Source organism: Phyllostomus hastatus, unplaced genomic scaffold, assembly GCF_019186645.2.
Source record: "Phyllostomus hastatus isolate PE091 unplaced genomic scaffold, TTU_PhHast_1.1 phas_contig_34, whole genome shotgun sequence".
Classification (NCBI taxonomy): Eukaryota; Metazoa; Chordata; class Mammalia; order Chiroptera; family Phyllostomidae; genus Phyllostomus; species Phyllostomus hastatus.
Window position 1 is genome coordinate 35,251,089 of NW_025333857.1, and position 25,933 is coordinate 35,277,021.

General features: G+C 44.1%; 1 protein-coding gene across 4 annotated transcripts in view; it reads left to right on the forward strand.

Annotated features, from left to right (window-relative positions):
- The first annotated feature begins 303 nt into the window (after positions 1-303).
- PCSK5 (proprotein convertase subtilisin/kexin type 5) overlaps positions 304-25,933 on the forward strand; it is a 419,139-nt gene continuing 393,509 nt past the window's right edge. For all 4 annotated transcript variants that reach the window (XM_045840308.1, XM_045840309.1, XM_045840310.1 and 1 more), the window contains exon 1: positions 304-986. In XM_045840308.1, the coding sequence (XP_045696264.1) occupies positions 795-986 (192 nt within the window). In that variant the 5' untranslated portion in view covers positions 304-794. The remainder of the gene's footprint in view (positions 987-25,933) is intronic.

Here is a 25,933-nt window from a genome sequence, read left to right on the forward strand (position 1 = left end):
AAATTAATACAAATTTAGGACGGAGGAGAAAGAAGGGAGTAAAACCAAGATACTTACACGGGAGCTATCTTCCCAGACCTTTGGAAAGTCTCGCTTTTACTAGAGGGGGACCCTGGAGGTTACAGCCGAGAGAACCCAGCGGCGCTAGGACCTGGTTGGCGTCTGGCTGGGGCCGCTGTCGGGCAGGCAGGAGGAGGAGGGAGAGGAGGAGGGGGCAGAGTATGTGGGAAAGGAGGGGTGTTAAGGGGGGGGGGGGGGGGGAGTCATTTATGCAGAGCAGGCGCTGCTGCCATTGCCGCTCACTCTCCCCGCGCGCAGTTTGGAGCTGGAGGAAGCGCGGGGAGCAAGCTAGCAAGTGCTCGGAGCCCGGGCCAGCAGAGGGGGCACCCGGCCGCTGCCTGCACCGCCGCCTCCGCTGCGCACTGGGGCCCTGGGAGGAGTGAGGACCAGTGGAAGAGTCCGGAGCGGAGCTCGGCAAGATCCAACTGCAGGAGGGCGCCCGCCCCGCTCAGCCGCCTTCTGCGCTCGAGCAGAAGAGCCCCGGCTGTTCGCCCTGTGAGCCAGAGGGCTGGGAGCAGGTCCCTGCAGCCCAAGGGATGGTCTAGGAGCCGGCGTGAGGCTCGCTTGCTCTGCTCCCAGCTGGGACTCACCACCTACTGCAGACCTCCTAGAGCTGCGAGCTGCGGCGGCTGGGGGCTGCGCGCCGGGGAGGCACAGGCCGGAGAAGTTAGTTGTGCGCGCGCCGCTTAGTGCGCAGAGCGAGCGAACGAGGGAGGCAGCGAAGCGCCGGGGCCATGGGCTGGGGGAGCCGCTGCTGCTGCCCGGGACGGCTGGACCTGCTGTGCTTGCTGGCGCTGCTCGGGTGCTGCCTGCTCCCCGTCTGCCGGACGCGCGTCTACACCAACCACTGGGCGGTCAAAATCGCGGGCGGCTTCCCAGAGGCCAACCGCATCGCCAGCAAGTACGGCTTCATCAACATAGGACAGGTAACGACAGAGTGGCCAGCCCTCGGCCCAGAAGCTGCCCTGGGAACGGGTTGGGGGGGGTTCCCTTCGACATCACGCTTCTTGTCCCCTTCTCGTCAGCCCTCCTTCCCTCTTTTTCAGATGTGCTTTTGCAGCTGTTGCCCTAACTCTTGAGCGATGCTCTTTCTCCCCTCTGTTTCTTTTACACACATATACACACTCACTCCCCCAAAGTTGCTAGGATTTGCGTTTTGTTTACTTGTTTCTTGCAAGCTACGAGGGACAGGTAGGGTCTCTGGAAAAATCATGAATGCATTCTTCCGTGGTGGTTTCAGACCCAACCGGACCTTTTCACATGGAAAGTCGGGGAGCACTAATAGCCTGAGCTTTTTTTTTGCGGGGGTGTCGGGGGGGGGGGTAGGTAGGAGGTATGTATGGCCGTGGTGCCGGGCCCTTCTGGTTTCTGAGAGCTGGAGTTAGAGAGAGGCAGAGGAGGGAAAGCCTTTCCTGTTCTGACCTGAATTTAGCCTAGAAAGAAGTTTCCTCTTTGGGGGCAGGAGAGATGCTGGGCGCTGGAGGCGCAGGAGGCGCTGGAGGCTCCGGGACTAGAACTGGAAGGAAGGAGAGAGGCGGAGGGAGGGAGGGAAAGGGGGCCGGACCCGGCGTGAGCGCAGGTTTTGGTGGAGCCCTCCCAGCTTCTTGGCCTCTCTCGTGGGATCTGCGTGTGGGCTCCGGGAGACGGGAGGTGTTAAACGTCTCAGACCCGCTGACTGGGTCTGCTCTGGGAAAACAGCGACTCTCTCCCAGAGGGATGTGCGGAGCCCCGAGGTGGCGCGGGGCGAGAGTTGGGCGGGCAGAGGGTCACAGATATGTTTGTGGGGTACCTCTCGAGGGCTTTCTGCAGAGCTGCCTCGCTGGGGGACAGAGAATTCAATGGTGTTATGAGGATGATTGTTAGCGCAACAGATTAGGAGGTACCTCCGAGCTAAATGATCTTGGCTTTCTCTCTTTCCTACAAGAAATGGGGTGGAGAAGGCTGTGTAAGCGGTCCCAGAAAGTGCCCCTGTCCCCAAATACTCACACCCCCACTCACTTCCCCGGGACTGGCCGGAGGAAGATGCCCTACCCAGGTTTTGTGGAGACTCGGCTGGGGGTGGGAGGTGAGGGTGGTGGGGGCATCTCAGCAGATGCGCTTCTGGGACTGCTGGGTACGCACATGCCCTGCATGCCCTGCATGCCCTGCCTGGGTGAAGCGAGGGGAAGGGCTAGCTGAGGCTGGCTGCTGAAGCAAGACAGCACAGGCGATTTCTGATGTCACTGAGCTCCACGTCCTGGACTGCGAGCCATGCAGCCTAGGGACTCCACAGCTAGAGAGGAGCGAGGTGGCAGAGCTGCTGTAGCAGCATTTAGGAAGAACTAGGGAGTGCTGGGGGTTTGGAAGAGCAGGAGCAGGAAGTCTTACACTTTGCTGGTCCAGAAGGAAGATGACGTTCCAGAGCAGGGCAAAGGACAGTCTGTACCATCTACCTCACCCTCAGCCCAGACTAACACCTGGGAAGCCAGCCAGACTTTGTTCTGTGAGTGCCTGTCATCTTCAGAAGAGTTCATTTCAAATGGCTTGTTAGGATCCTGCTGGTAGAAAACACTGAGCCTGCTCCAAGTCTTTTTTATGTGAGCTTAGAATCTCATGCTGCGTGTGACTCAGGTGAAACTGGGAAGGTTAACACTGAAAGTAGTCATGCTGATCTTTCCAGAGATGCGTCTCTTGGGTTTAGCCAATGTTGAGCATCTCCCATATACCAGGCATATTGGGAAGAATAAGTTCTCGAACATACACTGCTTTCATAATCTAAAAAATGACTTGTTTTGGTGGATATTACTTCACATACAGCAAACAGGAAGCAAGACTGGAGAAGCTGACACGCACAGGGTCATCCAGCTATGATTCAGACCTAGCTCTCTCTGGTCCAGGCCTAATCCTACATGACTCCTGCCTTTTGGAGAATCCCTCCATCCTGTGGGTTGGGGGGTAGGGGGCAGGAGAAAGCAAAATCCCTGTTTCCCTGAATTCTCACTTAGTGGATCAGTAGCCTGGATGCAAATATCTAGTCTTTAATTCAAACAGACCTGGACTTCTTGAATCTTAAGAAGCTTCATGACTTGCAAGGACCCAGAGACCTATATCTGAATGAATTCATTACATAGACTTAGATATTGTAGAACATGGCAAAGTGAGAGAGGAGCTTTTGTCACCAAACGTGCTTTTGAACAAGCAATATTGCAGTGTCCTGCAGCCTTGCCTGACTTTTTCTAAAGTCTTCTACCATGGCTTTTCATTTAAAAAGTAATACTAAGAAATTTTACATGCAAAGAGCACCCACCACTATTTATGGTGGGGTTTTTTTTACAAGGCCAATGAGGAAATTCAGAGCTTACAGAAGTTACTGAGGACCCCTTGAACCGAGGCCATAAGCAGTGTAAAAAGATCAGCTATTCTTACAGTATAAAGGAAAGCATTTCCTTTGCAGATCAAAGGAGAGTAACCCTATGCTAAGTCTTTGGGGTGGTAAATTGAGTTCACACCTGCAATATCATTGCACTGTAAGGGCCAAACTTATTTCTTATCCATTCTTAACTGCTCTGACCTTTTAACACTTTAGACCTCCTTTTGTTATTCTTTCTTTCCATCAATAAACCAGCTGTGGTTCAGTTGAGGGCAGTAACTAATTTGCAAACGCCCCTGGAATGTTGTCCTGTTTTTTCCCATTTGGGCTTGGGGTTCCCCCTCATGTGTCACAAATTGGAACTGAGACCTGTTGTTGTTTCTGAAGCCCTGGTAGTATTTTTGATATATTTGATGTAATATTTTAAAAAGGTGAGTAAGGCAGTGGATTTTCACCACAGTATCGGTGCAGTTTTTGAGTATCAGAATTTCAGAATAATGTTTTGTGTAGCATCTTAGCATTTACAAGCCACCAGAGATAAAGTTTCTGGGCTGGAGATTTCTACAGAACAGAATGGGTGTGCCTCTTGTGTGCATGAAAGATAGGATGTGCAGAGTGACACACGGGCAAGCGGGCAGGCAGACGGGCAAACAGAATGTGCTTGACTTCCAGGAAGGAACAACAAGGAGGGGCTTTTCCCCCCTTTGGTTATAGAGATACATTTTGTTTGGCTAGGTTTTCACATGTTTATGTTTTGTCAATGGTTATGCATTGGCATTCTGAAATGATACCATAATTATTAGTAGTAGTTGTCCTGTCAGCATATATCGTATTTTGCTTGGTATTAGTGGCAGCTGTAGTATGCCCTGTCTTCCTTCCCCTTTAAGCCTTGACTCCTAGCCCCCTCAGTATCTGTCTAGTATGGGCAGCACCTGCTGGGCCAGCTGAGGGTAGGTGTGCCTGCCTGCTGGCTTGCCCCGGCGCAGGGAAAAGAGGGCTTAGTCCTCCCTCACTAATCGTGTGCTCTTACCCTTTCAACTAACAATGTAGTGAGTAGAGAATAGAAATGACATGAAGGAATTATACCTGGCATAATGTTAATTGTGAACCTTTGGACTAAATCTGCAATCTAGGAGGGATTAATTTCTGGTGATTTGAACCCAGGAGGAAAGTCCCCTGTGAAGGTTGCTTGCAATGTGCGGTAGCTGTATTTATCCTTCTGCCAATTGCTTATACTCCTTGATTCCAAGCTGAGGTTGCCAGCAGCAGAAGCCCCTCCACCAACTGTGTAACTTATCTTAAGCAAGATTCTAGAAGGATCAAGCCAGATTCAAGCAATAGTGGGGAAATATTTGACCTGGAGTTCCCACTGAAAGCATAGACTTGGAAACTCCATTGATGCCACTTGCAAGGTCGTTGAAAGAAGTGAAGTCATTGAACTTAATGGAGCTCCTGTTCCTTCATCTGTAAAATGGTAAATCTCTGGATAACAGAGTGAGTTAACTATGCATTGCTCAGCACATAGTTGGTTGTGCAGTGAAAGTTGTGTTGACTCTGAATCTGAAATAAGCGGGACTCAAACTTTATTTAGATAGGGAGAAAGAGGGACATTTTTAAAAAATGGGAGTTGCAAAATGTGAAGATCAGGTGAATAAATTTTTGGTGGTGACTGAGTAAAAGCTAAACCAGAGCTTTGTGGACAGGGAAAATGGTTTTCGATTTCAACTAACGACTTAAACTAGTTTTCTGTTGGATTCTAAATACTTCCAGCAGGTTTCCCATGGCAGTGCCCTCCTCTCTGGCGGGTCCTCGTTGCAGCCTGTTAAATATTATAGGACAAACTTGTTGGAGATGGAAGAAAGCGAAGAAACTATTGAAAGACTGATTATTTTATAAAGCATCCTACCTTGATACACTATGTTAGATTATGTGTGAATTTATATTTTGTTGAATTCTCAATGTAGTTTCTATGAGGAAAGTTAGAAGCAGCATTTTCTAAATCAGTGGGAAGAGATACTTTAGCAGGAAGATCCTGAAGTCTCCCACTCTGCTGGTTAATTTTGACCTGTGGGTGATGTGGGATGATTGAGAGGCCCATAAACAGTGGAGAGTGAGTTCTGGGTGTATGTGGTTGGCACTGGAAATAGGGGACGTGACTAGTCTGACGGGTTGTGGGGGAGTGGGCTGTCCTCCCCAAGTGAAATCTGTAGGCATTTTGTAACCAGAAAAATAAGTTGATGTGGGAGCCCTAGGTCGATCCCTGTGTGATACATCTGGCCTCACACAGGGCTTTTCACACCCAAGAACCCCAGCCCCGACCTCCGCTGGCCATCCTCACATGCATAGTTCTCGCGAGCAGGGGGACCTTTCATGAGAAAAAGCAGTTCAGAGCGCTTGGCCTAATGATGGCAGATCTGTTGCATTAACCTCATAGACTAGGAATGGCTTGTATGTGGCCATTGGGATTTTGGGGGTCTGTTTGAAATGAACACTGCATTTTTGTGAGCCCCAAGGCAGCTGCATTTGCCTTATTGCTATCTTTCATGAGCTTATATCCAGAGGTCCTAACCTTAAAGGTCAGCCAGAGAAGCAGGGTAGTGTGCTGGGAAAATGTCCAGGGATGTCTGACTCTTTGGTTAAGGGAGGGAGTCCTGACCCAGAAACATCCCCTGGGCAGGGAGGGGTATTTGTGTTGTCGGTTCAAGTTATGTGAAGTAGTGTCTGGGTTTACCCAAGGCTGAAGATTCTCCAGGCCTTGCTCTGCCTTGAGACTTCATCACTTGGCCAATTCAGGTTGGATTCATTGATGAAGAAACTGACCTTGGCTTCCAGGATGGTAAAAACGAATGCTTGTCGACATTCATGCATGCTAGAAGATATGAATATATGTGTGTGCACATATAGATGTATATCTGCTAATTATTATTTTTATCAAAGTTAAATTTGCACATACTTCAGAGTGAAATCACTCATGCAACTTTCTCGCTAGTTTCAACAGATTGTATCTCTACATCTGAGGACACCAGGAAGGAACAATCTATGCCCATAAACTCCACAGCTTGGGCTAATTGTAGGAGGAAAATAAGACCAGAAAGAAAACAAGACTAGCAGTCAGAAGGTTTGAGTGAAACTTCAGGGTTTGCTTTTTATTAATCAGCCTGACTCTCGGTGCCTCATTGTTCAAACAGGAGGCCTTAAGTCCTGCTCCGTATACCTCACAGGATTGCTGTGAGAACAAATGCCCTCATCATGAACAGGAACATATAAATAAAATCTGACTTAGGAAACATCATCTGATCAAGAAAGGACCCAAGGAGAGGCCAAGGCTGTGCAGAAGAAAGTTAGGGTGTGCTGTGGTTCCTGCAACAACTGGTAGTTTTCCGGATTCTGTGACTGCCCCTAGGGAACCAGGGGGTGCCCCAAGGGGAACAGTCGGTGTCACTCCATTTTCTCCCCTATGAGAGGATAGTCTGAGCCCCGGAGAAGGTTTAGAGCTGCCACAACTGGGTAGAAAACCAACCAGCTAAGGTTCCCCATCTTCTGGCTGGACGGCTTAGGTTTCTAAAGAGATTTACAATATGGTCACTGCAAGATTTTTAACTTAAAGAATCAAAGCACAGCCTTTTAGGTTTGACTCAAATGTGAGTAGGCATAGGAGAGTCATGGGAACTGAAACTGAAAGATAGACTGGCCCATGAGGAGTACAGATGGGGCCCCTTTAGGTGCAACTGTTGTAAGCCCAGCTCGTACTGCTTACACCAAACTGAGAGACAAGCAGACGAGGAAACGGGATCTGTTGGTTTAAACAGATCCACGCGCCTTTATGTGCATTTCTGAAAACTGAAGCTGAACCTTTCTGCAGCCACACCTTACCTGAGCTGTACTTTCTTTGTGGCAGACCTCTCCTGACCAGCATTAATGAGGGCAGCATTATTATTTTTTTCTGCAGAAATATGAGTTTGATTATGGGGATGTTGTCCTTGAGCCAGATGGAAGTACGTGGAATACACTCTAGTATGTGCCCCATTGTACCTTTCTCACCTGGAGAATCCTGAATTCTGAAACACATCTAGATCCAAGGGTTTCAGAAAAGTGACGTTCGCCTGTCCAGTGGAAGCCAGAGGTAGTGCTGCTGTCAGGTACTTCTCTGTTTCCCTGTCCCAGCTTCCTTCTCGGACAGAGCCTTTCCCCCAGCAGTAAAGCTCGTATGATTCTTAGAACTCTCTTACCAGCATTGAAATTAACCCCTGAAAAAGATTCCAGATTGTCTTGATTGGGTCATATCTCTACTCCTGGGCCAGTCACTTTGCCCATGGGTGTGGCAATATGTAGGTAAGTCAGCTTGGGTCACATGTCCATCCTTAAAGTAAGGGAGATGTTGACCTTTGATGGGCAGCCTGCCAACTGGGGTAGGACCTTTCCCCCAAAGAAAAAGGGCATGCCGAGACTAGAGTAAGGGAAAGCAGATGCAGGACAAGAATAAAACCCACTACGGACCAGATTATACAAGGCCTTAAATGCCTAGAGTAGGGAGTTACAACATCACTATATAAGCTAAAGAATTATATGAAAGGTCCCTGAGAAGGAGGCAACAACCTATTGATTCACCAAACCTGGGAGCCCACCTTATATGGTATATAAGACATTCTCTGCTCTCAAGGAGCCAGAACATTTTCCCCCATAACTATTGTTAGCAAGACAAATACTAATGGGGTTACAGGCAGTAAAGTCTGTTCAGTCAGGCCTGGGGGGAGTCCACTGGTAGCAGTGTGCATAATGAGCTAGAGGAGGTGGAGAGGCTATTGTGTCAGTGGATTATTGGTAATGGGCAGAGAAGCTGTGAAAATGGAGATGAAATAGATTTGGAAGCTCTTGCAGAGATGGATTCAATCTGGCTTGGTCACTAAATGGAAGTGGAAGGTGGAGGGGAAGGTGAATGACTGCAGAGTTTATGCAGCCCTGGGACCAGGAGAATGATGGACTCATTTGAAGAATTAGAACAGTCTGTGGGAGCGTCAGGTCAGCCTTAATGTAGTTGAGATGGAAGGCCACGCAGATGGAAATGTCTATTAGACAGGAGAGAATTTAGGACAGGAAAGACATAAAGACTGGCACACTCATCCTCTGGATCATTGAAGCCGTGGAAGTGTGTAGGATTGCTAAGAGATAAAGCAGGAAGGGAGAGGAGGGCTGGGGATGGGGCCTAAAACGTCCACACCTAGAGGGCAGGGGATGAAGGGAGCAGATGAGGGGAACAGGGAGGCCCTGAAGATAGAGTCAGACAGCGGCAGGAAGAGTGGAAGGCCCTTTAGAGGGTGTGCAGTAGCGAGAAGTGCTGTAGAGTCCAGAGATGAGAACTGAAACATGGCTGAAAGATTTGGTGAAGAGGAGGTCAGCAGAGATCCAAGTGCCAAAGCATGACTGAATAGAGAGCCGGAGTTGGGGTTGAAGGGAAGTACAGGAAACAAGTACGAAAGTTTTCATTGTACATCTGCCCACCTACCCATGTTTTCTTCCTTCATCTCTTTCTCATCGGTATACTGGGGTAGTTAAGATTGCTGGTCTGGAGCCAGTGGGTTTGACTCCTCCTAGTACTGCTACTTCCTAGTCGGGGACCCTAGGCAAGTGTCGTAAGCCCCCTGTGTCTCAGTTTCTTCACATGTTAAAAAAGATTGAATCGTATTTCCCTGATGGAATTGTTGTGAGGATAAGTTCAAAGTAGTTAAAATAGTACCTGGCAGCCCTGGCTGGTGTGGCTCAGTGGATTGAGTGCCAGCCTGCGAACCAAAGGGTCACCTGTTCAATTCCCAGTCAGGGGACATGCCTGGGTGGTAGGCCAAGTCCCCAGTAGGGGGCACGCAAAAGGCAACCACACATTGATGTTTCTCTCCCTCCCATAAAGAAAATCTTTAACTAAAAATACAATACAATAAAATAGTACCTGGCACATACTATATACTCAATAAGTGTCAGTTATTATATCTTGTTTTTTTAACCAAGTGGTAATCAGTTTTTATATACTGTTTTCACTTAACATTATATTGTGAGCCTTTTTCCAGTGTTAGACAAATTTTAATGGCTGCATAATTGAGAGCACCATTCTGTGTTATAATTAGTGTGGCCATATATCACATTTTATCCCAGACAGACCAGATTTATGCTTTGGTAAATCAGTTCACCTCCATTAAGTATTTGTTGCATCCCCTTTGACTTTCAAACATGTTGAATTTGGAAGATGTGTTTGGTCACTCTCCCTGTATGCACATTTGTGTGTGTGACCATATGTCTCTCCTTCTATTACTTGGTGAGCTCTTAAGTGCAGGGTGGTGCCCTGTTCCTGTTTGTATCCCCAGCACCTAGCACAGCGGGTGGCGTAGGAGAAGCACAGTGGGCACTTGGGATAGAAGGCTTAAAAGACTCCTGTAGAGAAGAATGAGTTTAGAAAGGAGAGAGAGATTGATGTCTTGAGACTAAGAGGAATGATGTAGAGATTCAGAGAAGTTCAAGTTGGGGAGGGAAGAAAGGAGCGTGTGTGTGGACTGACCTGCATCTCATCTGTCACTGCAGAGGGAAAAGCCACCTGCAGAGAGAGCAGGGACCTGGGTGAAATTGATGTCTGGGTGTTCAGTGTTTTGGAACCTTTTTAGGGAATTCTGATAAGAATCAATGATCAGTGCCCAAGAACTGCCAAATAGAGTGAGGTTATTTGCTGCTTATACTTAGTTATTGCTGAGTAAGTAGTGGTTAAATAAATGAGTGAAAAAAAATCTGTATTATTTTGTGCTTTTGTTCCTCCTGCTCAGTAATTTGAGATTACAGAGGATAAAACAAGGAGTTAGAATTTGCCAGGGTGAGAGAGAAGGCAGAAAGAGTCGGGAAAGCTGGGGATAGGAGTGGTTGGGAAGAATGGTCCTTGAGTACAGGGGGTACCACCTTGAAGTGCTTGACCACAGTGTCAGGCTTTAAGGAGGGTGATGGGGTCAAAACAGGAGTGGTGGACCAAGGGAGTAAGGAGAGTGTAAGGGCTGTGAGTTCAAAATAAAATGGAAGGCCAGTTTGCTAAGAGCAGTAGACATGGAAAGATGGGAGCCATCCCAGAGGTCCCTCCCTCCCTCCCTCCCTCCCTCCCTCCCTCCCTTCCTTCCTTCCTTCCTTCCTTCCTTCCTTGCTTCCTTCCTTCCTTCTTTCTCTCTCTACCCCACCCCTCCAGGTTAGAGCCACTCTATATGGTGATAAGGTAAGGGCCAAAGTGAGGATGTGCTGGAGGACAGACTAGGTGGAGAACAAGTGAAGGCCAGCAGGTTAGATGGAGTAAAGACACTGTAAGGCTGGGAGAACGAAAGGGTTTTCCATTTGGATACAACGCAGATTCCAGGTAATTTGTGTGGGCATACACACTCGGCAGATAAATATGAAGTTTGCTCCATACTTCAATTCTCCTTGGATAAATGCAGGTATTATCTCTGCTTTACACATCTGTGCGCTGTTATTTGCACTGCAGGGCCTGTATCAACCTAAGGGATAAAGGCAGACACATGGGTGATTGCTTTTAACTCCCAAATGAGCCTTCCCATATTTGATTTGAGAACTGAAGATTGCACTGGGCACTGAATATAGAGAAGAATATAAACAGAGAATGTGAAACCAGAAATAATATTTAAGGATAATTTAAAATGGTATATGCCATGTCACATTTTACATTTACCTCCACCGTAAGTTGTCCTGTAGGCTACTTTCCATTATAATACTTAAACCTATAATTCATTCAGGTCATGTATTCTGCCCTTTATACACATTATTTTATATAGTAAAATGAACAAATTCTGAACATGTCTTTTAGGTTATTTGTCTAATCTTTACTGCCTTATAGGAATAGAGATATATTTTAAAATATGTTTTAAAATTACTTACAGATTTCTCTCTAATATTTTAGATTGCTCTGAATAAGAGATTAATTTTGTTTGCATTTGTATGTCAATCTGATTGTTAATTTAGGGTTAGTATCACAAAGGAAGCATTCAGTTTCTAGTTTAATCTTCTGTCATTATCTAAGAGGTTATCTGTGTCTTGGGATAATTATGTTGTGGATACCATGCCTGCACTGAAACCAGTTAACTTTTATTAAAAGCACACACACACACACACACACACACACCCCATATATATATTTGTACTAAGCACTTAAGATCTGATATTTTTGTAATAAGTACTCAAGGTCTGGTATTTTTCTGCTCAGAGAAGCTCTTCCAGCTGTAAAAATAGACCAGTTCTCTCCATATCTCTGTTCCCAGGGCTCATACCTTGTTTGCACTCATTGAAGTTTCTCAACCAAAATAAAGCGGGGCAGTGCTCTCGTGCGAGTGCAGTGCAGGGAGGGGAGCAGTCCCAGGGCCTTTGATCTTATAAGCAGATATCGATAACTGTAAATTTAGAAGTTTACTGCTTCCTTATCCTGGACCTATTCTAGTTGAATTTAACTCATATGTTTTTTTTTTCTGTGTGTGTGGAGGACCTCATTCATCAATTTCAGAGTTTTTCAAGAGAAAACTAAATTGTAGGCCACTTACAATTTATTACAGCCTAGCTTCCAGCAAAACCTTTCTCCCCCCCTCTCTCCACACCCCCCCTCTTTTGTAACTCTGGGGCAGCTTTCAATTTGGTTAGTGCCTGTGAGCCAGTTTACCAAATGCTGCATTCTTTGACTCGTCATTGGGTGATGTCATTGCTTCTGGGCCGGTTGGATAATGCTAAGCAGTTTTAAAAAATCCTAAAGCTGAAAAGAGGTGCTTCGAACTCCCTTCTAGGTCCCACCCAGTCACTAATTTGCCACATACTTAGGAGCTGGTCACAGGTTTTCTCTGTCTTACAGGACTAGTCTTATTCTTGTTTCATTCAGAAAATAATTATTGAAGGACACCATCAAGAAAGTGAAAAGACAACCCATGGAATGGGAGAAAATATTTTTAAATCTTGTCTGGGCTGAGAGACTTGTATTGCAGATATATCAAGAACCCCTAAAGTCAATAATAAAACAACAGCCCAATTAAAAATGGGCACAAAGGATCTAAGTAAACATTTCTCTAAGGAGGGTATACAGATGGCAGATAAACACATGAAAAGGTGCTCAGCATCATTAGTCACCAGGGAAATGCAAATCAGAACCGCAATGAGATTCTGGTTCACACTCACTGGACTTGCTGTAATCAAAACGACAGACAATGGCAGTATTGGCAAGGGCACAGTGAAACTGGGACCCGCCTGCCCTCCTGCTGGGACCATAAAGTGGTACAGCCACTCTGGAAAACCGTCTGGTTAAACAGAATCACCACGTAGTCCAGCAGTCCTGCTCCTATGTGTATATCTGAGAGAAAGGAAAACATTTGTTCGCACTAAAACTTGCAGACGGGAGTTCATGGCAGCATTATTTGTAAGAGCCAAAAAGTGGAAACAATTCAAATGTCTAGCAAGTGATGAATAAATGAACAAAATATAGAATATCCATAGAAAAGAATATTATTGAGCAGTTAAAGGTGAATGAACTGACACGTGCTACAGTGTGGACGGACTTTGAAAACACTGTGCTAAGTGAAAGGAGCCAGTCACAAAAGGCCATATATAGTATGAGTCTGTTTGTATGCAATGTCCAGAATGGGCAAATCTGTAGAGGCAGGAAATAATAGATTAGTGGTCACCTGGGGCTGAAAGAGTTGGAAGAATTGGAAGTCACTGCTAATGAGCATGCACTTTCCTTTTGGGGTGATGAAAATATCCAAAAACCGATTGTGGCGATTTTTGTACAACTCTGTGACTATGCTAAGAACATTTGAGCCCTGGCCACATGGCTCACTTGGTTGGAGTGTTGTGTCATACACCAAAAGGTGGCCAGTTTGGTTCCCGGTCAGGGCATGTGCCTGGTTTGTGGGTTTGATTCCTGGTTGGGGCACATACTGGAGGCACCAATTGATGTTTCTCTTTCTCATGCTCTCTCTTCCTTCCTCTCTCTCTAAAATCAATGGAAATGTCCTTAGGTGAGAATGAAAAAAAAAGCATTTGAGTAGTATACTTTAAATAGGTGAAAGGTATGATATGTGAATTATATCTCAATAAAGCTATTAGAAATGATTATGGAGTTCCTATTGTTTAACAGCCTTTCTAAATAGGTACAATACTGTAACTTTTGTCTTTAATAATCTATGTGCTCATATAGAGTTTATGTTATCATGCAAGGAGTCAAGTTATAAACTGGTAATAGAATGAATAAAATCATTGCAAATTTTCAGTGTTGTTGGAAAGCAAAGCAAAATACATTAGTTGAATAAAAAGTGACTGAGGGCCCCAAGTGGTGTGGCTCAGCGGGCTGGGCACCCTCCTGCAAAGCAAAAGGTTACCGTTGGCTTCCTTATCAGGGCGCAAGCCTGGGTCCCCAGTTGGGAGCATACACAAGGCAACCAATGGATGTGTCTCTCACACACCCATGTTTCTCTCCTTCTCTTTCTTCCTCCCTTCTCTTCTCTCTAAAACTAAATAAATAAAATGTTAAGCAATGAAACAGTGACTGAGGGTGGGAGAACTCCTTTAGGTAGGCTGGTCAGGGAGGCTCACTGAGGAGGACTGAGCACAGCCCCGCATGTTACAAGGGAGCCAGCCACTTGGGGGTGGGGTGGGATGGGCCCAGGCAGAGCAGAAAGCCAGTACCAGGGCCCCAGAGGAACAGAAAACGCTGGTATAATGTGGAATCTAGTTAACATAAAAGAAGTGGTTGAGCTTCAAGTTGGAGACGACCATCATAAAGTTCCATTTTGTGTGTGCCCTCTCCCTTTCAGAAGCCATTGGTAGCCCCTGTCTGCCTTTGGCTTTTAAACAGATTCCTTCTCTGAGTTTTAAAGGCATCTGACGACTCGTCCTGAAATACTTTTTCCGTCGTCTCCCTGGCTGTCCATGTCAGAGCCAGACTGGACTCCCCGTTGGTATTGTGCTCAGTGCTTTCCTGTTCCTGTGCCAGTCTTTCCACCTGGAATATTCACCTGACCCCTTGCTCTTCTGGCAGTTCTATCTCTTCTTGAAGACCCGTCTCAATGTCACCTCTTTCCCTTGTTCTGGAAGTGCGGGTGTAGGTAAAATACAGGTATAGTTAGCCCACATTGTCTAGGGAATTTAGTAAAAATGTTTCCCTCTTTTGTGGGACTTAACTATTTTGTAGCATATAGATGACATCTTGTTCTGGATAAGTAATAATTAAATATTGGTTGAATCCTAAAGTATTTTACAGCATTTGGTGTATATAAAATGAAAAATAAACCTGAACATTGAAGAAGAATTACCAAATATTCTGCCCAGTCAATAAGGAAGGCGAACAGTGCCTAGTATATTCTATTAAGGTGTGTGATGAAAAGCAGTATAATCTAGGAATGGCAAATCATTTGCGTGTGGATTCTAAAGTCCAGGGCTTCCTAGGAAATAGCCCTTATCTTTAAGTGTTTCAGACGTTGGCATGATCAGCAGGGTCAGTCTCCTGGCTTTGACTTCCTCGAGAGTTCTCAGGGTCAGAGTCAGAGTCAGGGTAGACAGTGTGACATTGTCCACCCTGAGTGCCAAGTTCCAGATTGTCTTAGAGACAGGGATGCTTAGGGAATCCCAGAGTCTGTGGCTGTGATCCTCTCCCTGGGGTTGGCAGGCAAAGTCTTGTGTCTGTTAGAGCAGCGAGAAGAACAGCATAGAGAGTCCCCCAGTGAAGGAACTGGTCAGTAAAAAGCAGTTTCAGTTCACAGTCAAATTTTACCATTTGTGTGGAATTAGTGGGAGCAGAAAAATAAGCAGATTTGGTACAAATGAAAGGTTCTAACGTGTTCTGTAATGTCAGCAGTAGAATCTTGTGATGGTCAGAGGCTCCTCCTGGCAGTGCCTACTCGGATTTTGGAGAGCCAAACACCGAAGTTAAAGCTGCATTCAAGGAAGGATTGCAGGCTCCCAGGACACACTGACATAAATTAAACCTTGCAGCTTAGTCCATAAGGGGCAGCTTCTAAAATATCTTTGGAGATAGGAAATAAACACAGGGAAAATAGAACAACTGTCCTCTTAATTATAAGAAAGGAATGCTCTCTTGATTGGGTGATGTGGCCAGAAGCCAGTCTCTCAGTAGAGATGGGGCTCCCCATCTGACCTGTTCACTTTTTATCAGATCTAAGTCTCAAATGACCAGTCCTTCAGCCTTGGGCAGATAGAGGGAAAGGTGAGTTATAGTTTCTGGGTCAGATGAAGGGGAGATGGGAAAGCTGAGAGTTCTCATGATGCATACACATGGCCAGAGAGAACTATTCACTCCTCTCAATTATGTTGGGTCTACAGTAGCCAAGTCCTTTGTTACTTTTCTTTGGGGACTATTGCACTAGGCCTACTCATTCCCCATTGCCTTCCCCATGAAAGCTTGTCACATAAGACATTAATTTTCTTAGAACCCACTCTGTTCGAAAGACTACTTCTTTCTCTTCTTTTTCTTCCTTCTTCCTCATCACTCCCCTTCCTCTACCACTATCTCATCTTCCACCTTCTCTATTCCGAACATCACTGAACCTAAACATTTTACCACGCTCTGCACACGGACTGCCATGCCCTGCTTTCCTGCTCACGCCCACATAGTCTGCACTGCCTGGACGGCCTCCTGTCCAGCTCTCACTCATTCTGCAGAGCCCTCCTCAGGTGTCATTTTCTTAAACGAAACTGCCTGTGACTAGAACCTCCTTTGTTTAGACTCTCATGGAACTTTGTGTGCTTCTTTTTGTTGGCATTTGCCATTTTCAATTTGTATTCTCTCTATATTTTATCTCCTCTGCTGGATAGTAACCTCCTTAAAGTAAGGAGTTCTGTCTGGTTCATGGTTGTTTCACTTATGGTGAAACCTAGAAGAATGCCCTGCAGTTAAAAAGCCCTCAGAAAAATGTTCTGCAATGGATAAATGACAGTGCGTAAAGATAGGCAGGGTGTAAATGGAGACTAAAGCAGCCATTAGCACTATTCACTGAATAATTCTGGCTCTCCACCTAGCCATGTGATAGGATTTGTTTTGGGTGTTAAGGGTGGCCCAGTAAGTTTTCTGGTGGCCTGTGAAATGTGAGCAGAAGTGACACATGTCCCTTCTGTAACCATCAGTGGACGACTTGCTGTGATTTGCAGAGCTCCAGGCGGTGGATGCTCTGTTAGCCTGGGTCTCAGCAGGGTATGGTGAGCAGCGCTCCCCGTTTGGGCGCAGTGGACCTGTGACATGAACTAGGAACAAGCCTTTGTTGTCTAAGTCCCTGAGATTCTTGGGTTCATTTGTTCCCACTCTGGAACCTTGCCCGTATCGACAAATGCAATAGTGTAGTATTCTTTCTCCTTAGCCTCGCACACATCAGAAACAGAGAGATGTGATGGGAGAGGGGAAAAGGTTTCTGTGATAGTCTGAATGAAAACCCTGCGACTTAACAGGAAGACCTCAGCGATCTCTTGTATACTTTTGTTCATTATGCGAGTGATAATTACATGTATTTAAAAATATCAAGAGCCAGATAATAGGTATTTGCAAATGTGCATAGGTGGTTCTGTAGCTTAGAGATTTACATTTCCTAAAAACAAAAACAAAAACAAAAAACAAACTGACAACCAAACCCTGAAGATCCCAGAGCTTAATTGCACTGAGTTGCTTCTCTTTCACCTCACCAACTCTGCAGATAAAACATGTTCCCTGAGTTCAGATACACCTGCTCATGCCTGGTAAGCCTTTTTAGAATTGAGGCTCATTCTGTTTCCCAAGAAGACAGAAACTTAGTGTATTGCAGTTCGTCTTTTATTTTTTCCCCATCACAGGAAAATAACATGTTAACCCTGTACCTTGAATCATTGTTTAATAGATGACTTGCTTTCTGCTTGCCAGTGGCACTGGCTTGTGCCTTCTCTGAGGCCATGCTGTGCTTTCAGGATGACGACACCCACTGCCGCAGAACCCACTTAAACCTGCCACCCCGTAACTGGATGTTGTACTTTCGTTGTTAGAGAACTGGCTTCACAACATGTGGGTATCTGTGCACTTGTGATTTATGTGATGTGGACACAGCAGGGAACATCTGAGATTCAAAATGCTATGGCCAGAATTTCCAACTGTTGAAATGAATCCAAAGCAGCAGATTTTTCTTCTTTGGCAGGACAGAATTGAAGCAACATGCAGTGATTTGGTTCGCCGATTTGCGAGCTGTTAAAAATTGGAATAACTCAAAACGAGAAGAGTAAGTGCTGCATAATGTGAAAAATATTCTAAAGGTCACATGGTTGTCTTAGACGAGCGAAGCGCCATGAAACTAGACCTATTTTGAATAAATTTGAAACGCTGCACGTGAACATGTGGATTTTTTCTTCTTGCTAAAATATTCTGTTACCAAAATAGTCAAAAATCTTCAATTCACCCTAACTCTGAAAGGCAAAGGTTTATCATGAACCCAGAAAGTGCTTCTGCCACCTTCTTGTCTCTGGGCCGCAGAGGGCATCTCTGGCCTTTATTTCTTTCCCTCGTGGGGGTTCCTTTTGCCATCATTCTGTCCTTCAACATCCAGAAGATGATTTTTCTGAAGGTTTTTTCTGAATGTTCAACATTCAGAAAAAGCATCTCATAAAACAGAGAAGTTTTTAGAATGTCTGCACTATGCTGAGTGCTCTACCAAGCCCTGGAGATGCAGTAGGGCGCAAAATTCCTACCTTCCGGGAACTTACATACTCACGGGAGGAGGGTGCCAGTGTGCTCCACGGACGGTCACCCAGAGCTCAGTGGCTTAACAAAATAATAATAATAATTATTGTTTTTTATTGAATTTATTGACATTGGTTAATGAAATTATATAGGTTCTAGGTATACAGTTTTATAATACATCATCTATATATTGTGTTGTGTGTTTATCACCCCAAGTCAAGTCTTATTCCATCACCATTTATCCTGCTTTTACCCTCTCTCCTTGCCCCCCGAAGCAATACTTGTATTGCTGTGAGACTGCAGGTTAACTTGCAGGTTCTTCAGCCGATGGATGGGTCAGCCAGGACCTGGTTGGTCTGGGGTGGCTTCACTCATGCTGCTGGTGGTTGGTGCTCACTGCTTGCTTGGATTATGAGGATAACTGGTCATCGTCCAGCAGGCGGGCTGGGGCTTCTTCCCATAGTGGCAGGAAGGTTTGCCAGCAGCCAGAGAAAGAGAGGAATCCTCAGTTTGCAATCCTCCATTTTCTGCTTATGTCCTATTTACCAACATTCCATAAGTCAAAATAAGTCATATGACAGCCCAGCTTCACGAGGTTGAGACATGTCCCTCACCCATTAGCAGATGCAAAGAATTTGTGGCCATATTTTGCAGTCTACTGCAGTGAGACTATTAATAAACAATTTAATAGAAAACAAAAGTATGTCAGTTGGTGGTAAGTGCTATGGATAGAAAGTAGAGAAAAGGGAGAAAAAGTGTAGAGAAGAGGGAATGTCTGGTAAAACATGTTGTTTCACTTGTAAACTGGATGACTAGGGAAGTTTACATGAGTAAAGACCTGAAGAAGTTGAGGTAAAGAGATGAGGCATGCAGAAATCTTCCAGATTTCTATCTGGAAGAAGTGCATTCTAGTAGAGAGAACAGTCAGTACAAAGGCCCTGGACAGGAGAGGGCCTGCTGTGTTAAAGGGATAAAAAGATCAGTGATGCTGAGTGAGCAAGTCGGTTAACAGATGGGCCAGAGAGGTAATGCGGGTGGGTTGGAGGGGTGAGTTGGTCCTGTAGGTTGGTCATTGTCAAGTTTTAGTGTGCATTTGAGTCACTTGGGGATCTTGTTAAAATGTAAGATTCTGATGTAGTGGGGCTGGAATGGGGCCAGAGGTTCTGCAGTTCTCACAAGGTCTCAGGCAATACTGATGCTGCTGGTCTTGGTACCAGACTTAGAGGACCAACACTATAGGTCTTTGCAGGTCGTGCACTTAGAACTTAGGGTTTTCTCTGAGAGAACAGAAAGGCCTTTTAGACAGTTTTGCATAGATATGTTACCTGTTCTCTGCTATGTGAAAGTGAAGGTGATTGTTTAGAATGTTTAAATACACACACATAGCGTGAGGGGTTGGAGATATCATGCAGTCTAATGTGAAAAGGAACGTTGTCTGAATTTAGCGTGCCGAAACCTCAGTCATCTGAATGTTCTTTCCTCTACAGAGCTATTTCCTTTGCTCCATTGGTGAACGAGAAAGAGACCTACCTTTGGATGTCCCCCAACCCTACTCTACTCCCATACCAGATCCATTACAGAACAAACCAACTCTGTCTCCTTGCTGTCACCTAGATCCTGATTGCTGGAGCTGTTCTTACTGGCCTTTTCTTTCCCTGGTCCTTGGCTGCCTTGACTCAAGGGCTCCCAGTCCTGGCTACACATTCCTGTTACCTGGGACCCTTTAACGATACCTTGAGCGATGCAGGGTGATTGGCGCTGAGTGGGGCCTGGGTGTCAGCCGTCTTCAGTAAGCAGCCAGGATTGAGAGCGGCCACTGTGCTCATTCTTCCTCAGTGCCTGATCTGCTGGCCGGGCATTCCCCCAGACTCAGAGCTTCTCTTCCCCTGAGGAATCCACTTCCCTTCACTCTGCTGTCTGCCTGCTCCCTTTTCATTACCATCAAAGCATGGGAATCAGTAGCTCCTTTTCAGCCTCATTTACGTTTTGATGATTTTAGCCTCAGCAGTCAGATTTTGCTTAATTATAGTCTATTTGCATTTGGGGTAGGGGTATTCTTTATGTAGCTACATATATTTGAGCATCTTGGGTTGCCCTGATTGACATGTTTCATGTCACCCATTTGTGCTTTTTGTGTAACTGATACTGAAGGCCCTGTCCACACAACAAATCTTTAAAGGGAACTCCAGGATGTGGCCCAGAGGAGGGGACACCAGGAACACAGGCCAGAATATCATTTGGCTCCAGATTCCAAAATGGCAAAATATCCTCTGATGAGCTTATAGATATAGTTTTATGTCCTGGCTGGATGGAAATATAATATCTATTTAAAAACTTTTATACCATGTCTTATTACTACATTTCACTACTTGTATAGTAAGCATGGTGCATTCTGAAACTATCTGGTAAATAGCATAGCTATATTTTGGTATTATGTGTAGACATTTAAATAGCTATGCTATGTGTGTTTGGCATTTCTTTATTTTAGAGAACACCAGTCACTGCAAAATGCAGAAATGGCCTGGGTTCTCTGTCCACCTTGAGAGGCCCTTCTGAAACCCTGCGTGATTCCTTAGGACCGTGTTTCTCGCTTTGAATCCAGCCTGTGTGTGTATAGGTCTTCTCTAAAGGTCCTGTTTGTTCTTTAATGACTTTTGTTCTCTAATCAGTGCAGGAAGTAAAGAAAAATGAACGGCAGTGCAAAATGTTATCTGTAAATTGTGTCAGATGCACTTGTATCATCATGTTCCAGGAATGACAAGTTAATGTATAATTTACTTGTAGCAGATATAAACTAATTATTAACTCAATCAGATGAGTTTACTTGAGTGTTATCATAAAGGGCTTTGTGATGGGAGAATAGGACGAACTTCCATAAAACTTATTGCTGCGGCTGGCTTGCTGGATGCAGCTTTCCTTTGAGACACTGCCTTTTGCCCTCTCATCATCACGCTGGATTTGGTTTTTCCTTATTGTTGCAAAGAGAGTGTGTGTGGGTGGGGGGGGGCATGAGTATGTTTTAATTAATGGTAGTTTATTTGTCTTGGAAGAAATACCATTTCCAACAAATAGTCCATGACTTTTGCAGTGTCTAATAATGTCTCCTAAACTGTAAATGGCCCTTAGGTAGTTAGACCCATTGGGTTTCAGAGTCTGCTGCGAGGGTGTCACCTAGTCCCCTCATTATAAAGATGAAGAAACTGAGGCCCAGAACGTGGAGGTGTGGGTAAAGTAACACCCCGGTACTTAGCAAACCTGAGTTCTAGTGCCTTCAAGCTTTTATTATAAAAGAGACTCCTGAGAGTTACTTTATCAATGATGTAAAGGAGGTTTTCTACTCATCTTGATCATTCGTAAGATGTGTGTATATTTCTTCACTACTTCTTGCTCATAATTTTTGTATTTATCAGGGCCTGTGTGCCTTTAGGAGACAGTGCAGTTTGTGGGGAAAGTTGGGTCAAGGGAGTTTGTATGTATAGGTATGGGGCATATGAATAAATAACTTGATTTTGGAGGCAGTCTGTTTTTTCCTTGTTCTGTGAAAGTCTGACTTTTATACCCCTTAAAAAGTACCTTGATAAGAAATGCTAGATTTTGATACAGCAAAAGGTCAGTCCTACTATGGTAGCTGCTTAGTAATAAAGTGAATGGTGGATCTAATGGCAGGGGCATGAACATCTTGGTAGGTCCCTGGGAACTGGAAAACTCTTTCCTATGGAAAGTCAGAGACTCATATAGGGTCAGGTGACCACAGTAATTACTTCTGCAGGTAGAATTATGGCCATGTATCAAGGGGGTGCCTTTACCTATGACTGCAAGCTAAACTCTGCTTTCCTTGGCCAATCTAGTTGCTCAGCTATGAGAGGAAGGCTTAGTTGTTGTATTCATCACACTGAGCATGTAAGTTCCATTTATAGGCCTGTGAAAGGTTTGTACAGTAACTAACAGAATAGAAACATATCAGTGTATTTATTTAGTGCAGAAACTCTGAGAATTCAAATTAACATGATGCATTGGAGATGGGAGTAAATGCCATGGCTTCCCAAACAGTTCCCCACCTCAGGTCTTTATCTCCTTAGTTTATTGGGCTTTTAAACTTATTTCACAATTTGGCTACAGAATGTTGGCATGTTTGAACTAGGAGGGAGGAAAACTTGCAAAGCCCTGTTCTTTCACTAAATTGCCTTCATCTATTTGAGGAGTACCAGTGTAGCAATCAGCCATATCCAGTGTTTGGAACATTAAAATAATTCCTGCATTAATTTGTAGTCCTGTGGAAGCCTCCCAGAGAAGCTTAAAATGTATTAAATTCACTTACTTTTTCTTCATTTATTCAGATATGAGGTATCTGTCCAGATAAGGCTCTGACTTCAGTTACTGCAAAAATCCGTAAACGTTGCAATAATTCTTTTGGTAAAACACTAAGTTGGGTTTATATTTTATGTCAACGGTGAGTACTTAGGAATGATAGAAGAGAGGTGCTTAAACTCAGTCTGCTGTGTCAAGAACATTTTCTTAAACATCACTTTTGACTTTCTATTTTATGGTTACAAACATTTACTTGGTGGACATAATGGTTATTTAAACTCTTTTTGGGTTTATTTGACGTATATTTAAGACTATGCAAGTTGCTGAGATAAAGGTCAATAGACTTTTTTATGTTAAGAGAAGAATTAAAAGCTTGTCACTTTAGTTACACTCAGGTATTGAGATAAAGATATTGATATAAAGATATTAATCCTAAAGTTAATCAGATTGGAGTTGAAACTTTAATAAACACTGAAAATATGACCCAAGCACAAATTATGATGTTCTTTAGCTTATTTAGGCTTGGTATAGAGTAGTGAAAAGTAGCGCTGAGTGTGGTGCTAGAAAAATCTTGTTTCTATCACTTGCTTATAGTGTAAAGTTGGGTAAGTTGTTGAATTTAGCTGGAACTGTTTTATTATTTGGAAAATCAGGATAGTAATTCTTACTTCACAGTATTTGTTCATTTATTTGCTCATTCATTCTATTTACTGGGCTACTGTTACATGCCAGGCACTGTGCTGGGTGCAAGTAACATAGCTGGAGTTTAAGTTAGTAAGGAGCTGAACGGCTTGACCAGATAGCGAGTAACTGGGGAAGGTCATTGAGCAGGGAGGTCAGAGAACACTTTTTCTGACAAAGTAATGTTTGAATGAAGATCTAAAAAACGAGAATGAATTAGGCAGTGGGAGACTGAGAAAAGGGAATTCCAGGCAGATGGGAAAGCAGGGACAGAGGTCCGGAAACTGGAAAGGAGGCTAGTGGGGTTAGAGCGCAGTGAGTGAGGGCAGACACCAGGGGTGATGTCAGAAAGGCAAAGAGAAGCCAGGTCTGGTACTCCTCGTGGACCAATGAAGACATTTTTGATTTATTATACAAAAGTAATGAAGTAATTGATTAGTTTCATAATTTCAGGGGTATGAAATTATCTTAATTACTGATATAAAACAATGTATGGAAAAACATTTTAAGGATGGAAAGAGCATGTTATGTGAACAATTAATTTTGCTGTTACATAGAATAAAACAAGACAAAAAACTGTGGCCTGATGAGTTATTGTTTATTCTGTGTAGGAGGCTGTAAAATTCTTAAAGTGGGCAGTCACAAATGGTGCTAAAACACGCACATAATCCATGCATCATTTTTACTTGTTCTGGAAGGGGCAGCAGCTCTACCTAGGTAGTATTTTGCTTGAGCAAATGTTCAAATGTTGTTCCCAGTGAGCACGTATCTCCTGAAGAAATGGAGGCCACCTGGGAAGGAGCACCGGATTACACATCTGTTCTCAGTTGGCTGAAGGAGCCGATAGTGCATTTGTGCAGCAGTATGAATTTACAGTCTTTGGAGACCATGGACGGACGGTGTCAGTAAAGCAGGGCTGTAAGAGAAGCCATTGAGGATTTAATGTAGATAAAGCTTTGTTTTATAATTTGAGCCTATCTGCTGATATAACTATGACTTTGGGGACTACATTATTTATTTTCCCTGTGCTTTGATGAATTGCCATTCAGATGGATAAGAATAACATTTTTCTACTAGACATCTCTTGAGATATCAAAACATTTTACTTGAAAAGAGGAAGAAAAACATGTTCTGATCTTTACTGCTTGAGATGTTTATTGAAAACTCACAAATCATATTGATCCTTCTACATGGGAAGCAGAAGCTGAGGAGATGTAGTCCACATAAATTAGAATACGGCAGGACCTAATGTTTAGTGGGAAACAGCTTTTAATTTTTCAGAGTCACAATTATTAGTATGTATATCACCTGTGAGATTCTGGGTCTGAAGTTTACCCCTTTGGACATGAAGTGAACTGATGTATCATACATAACTGCCCCTGTCTTAGTGCTGTGAACGTGCTCAGTGGTCTACATTTTCTCCTAGAATTCAGTATGGATAAAATTCTACTTGAAATCTAATTTTATTTTGAACATAGATTGGCCTTACAGTATTATAAAAAGGGTAACACCTAGAATCAAAACTGGTTTTGTGTTGTGTTGTTGTGTGGGATAGGGAGGAGTGGGTTTGTACTTCACCTTGACTGCACAGGTCAAGGCAGACAAGTGTGCCTGTGTCCTGTTCCTCGAGTTGCCCCCTCAGCCATTCCCAGCGGCTGCTTCCTCACCTCCCTCCTCACCTCTCTCACTGGGGGTTGGCACTCGGCAGGGGCTAGACTCCGATTCAGGGTGGGGCGGGGCACATGTGTGTGCATTTCTGCTCAGCTTACAGGTACTGCTGGTCTAACGGTTCTAGTTCTAGGACCACACTTGGAGAATCACTGAATTAAAGATTTTCACTTACTTTCAGAACACCTATATTAGGTGGATGGTTAGCAGCACTTAGGAAACCCAGAGCCTTTCTTACCTTTGTTTCAAAATCACCAGCCATACTTTCAGAGGTTACAGTGGTTTCAAAGGACTCCGTTACTTAGCATAACCAGTTGTATTTTGTCCTTGTGATGGTGGTCATGTTTGTGAAAGTAGTGCTTTCCTAAGAAATGTGGAAATACTTCACTTTTTGGATAAGAGGAGGGCTTTACATATTGCAATGATTCTCAGGGTAGCTGTGTTCACTGTGTAACTCCCAATTTTGAGGTGGTTGCTATGGCTTTAGGGAAGTGCTTCAGTTGAATAAAGCCAATTTGAAATATATTGTAATCCAAACAACTTCATAATTGTTGGCTTTTCCATTTGTATCACCTTTCCAGTTCACTCACTTTGATGATTGTTTTTTTCCTCATGGACTAATTTATTTTGGGGGGCGCATAAAATTTATTGAGGTATCTTAAACCTCATTAATCATACCTACAGTAACATTGCATGCAGTAAAATTCACTGTATCATTCTATAAGTTGTGAAACTGCATGTAGTCATAAGACCACCTCTATAATAAATGTATAGAATAATTCCATCCCCTCAAAAATATTCGCTAGTGCTCCCTTGTGGCCCGCCTCTTGCTGCATCCCCAACTGCTAATGATTTCTGGACTATGTTGCCTTTTCTTGAATGTCTTGTAAATGGAATAGTACAACACGAAATCTTTTTGAGCCTGGCTTCTTTCCCTTATTGTAACGAATTTGAGATTCATCCCTGATTAATCAATCAGTAATTTATTCATTTGTATTGATGAGCAGCATTTTATTGAGTGGATGTCCAGTTTGTTTATCCATTCATCAGTTGTAGGATGTTGGGTTGTTTCCAGTTTTGAGTGATTATGTGACTAAAGCCACTATAAATAATTCATGTACAACTTTTTGTGTAGACATAAATTTTTA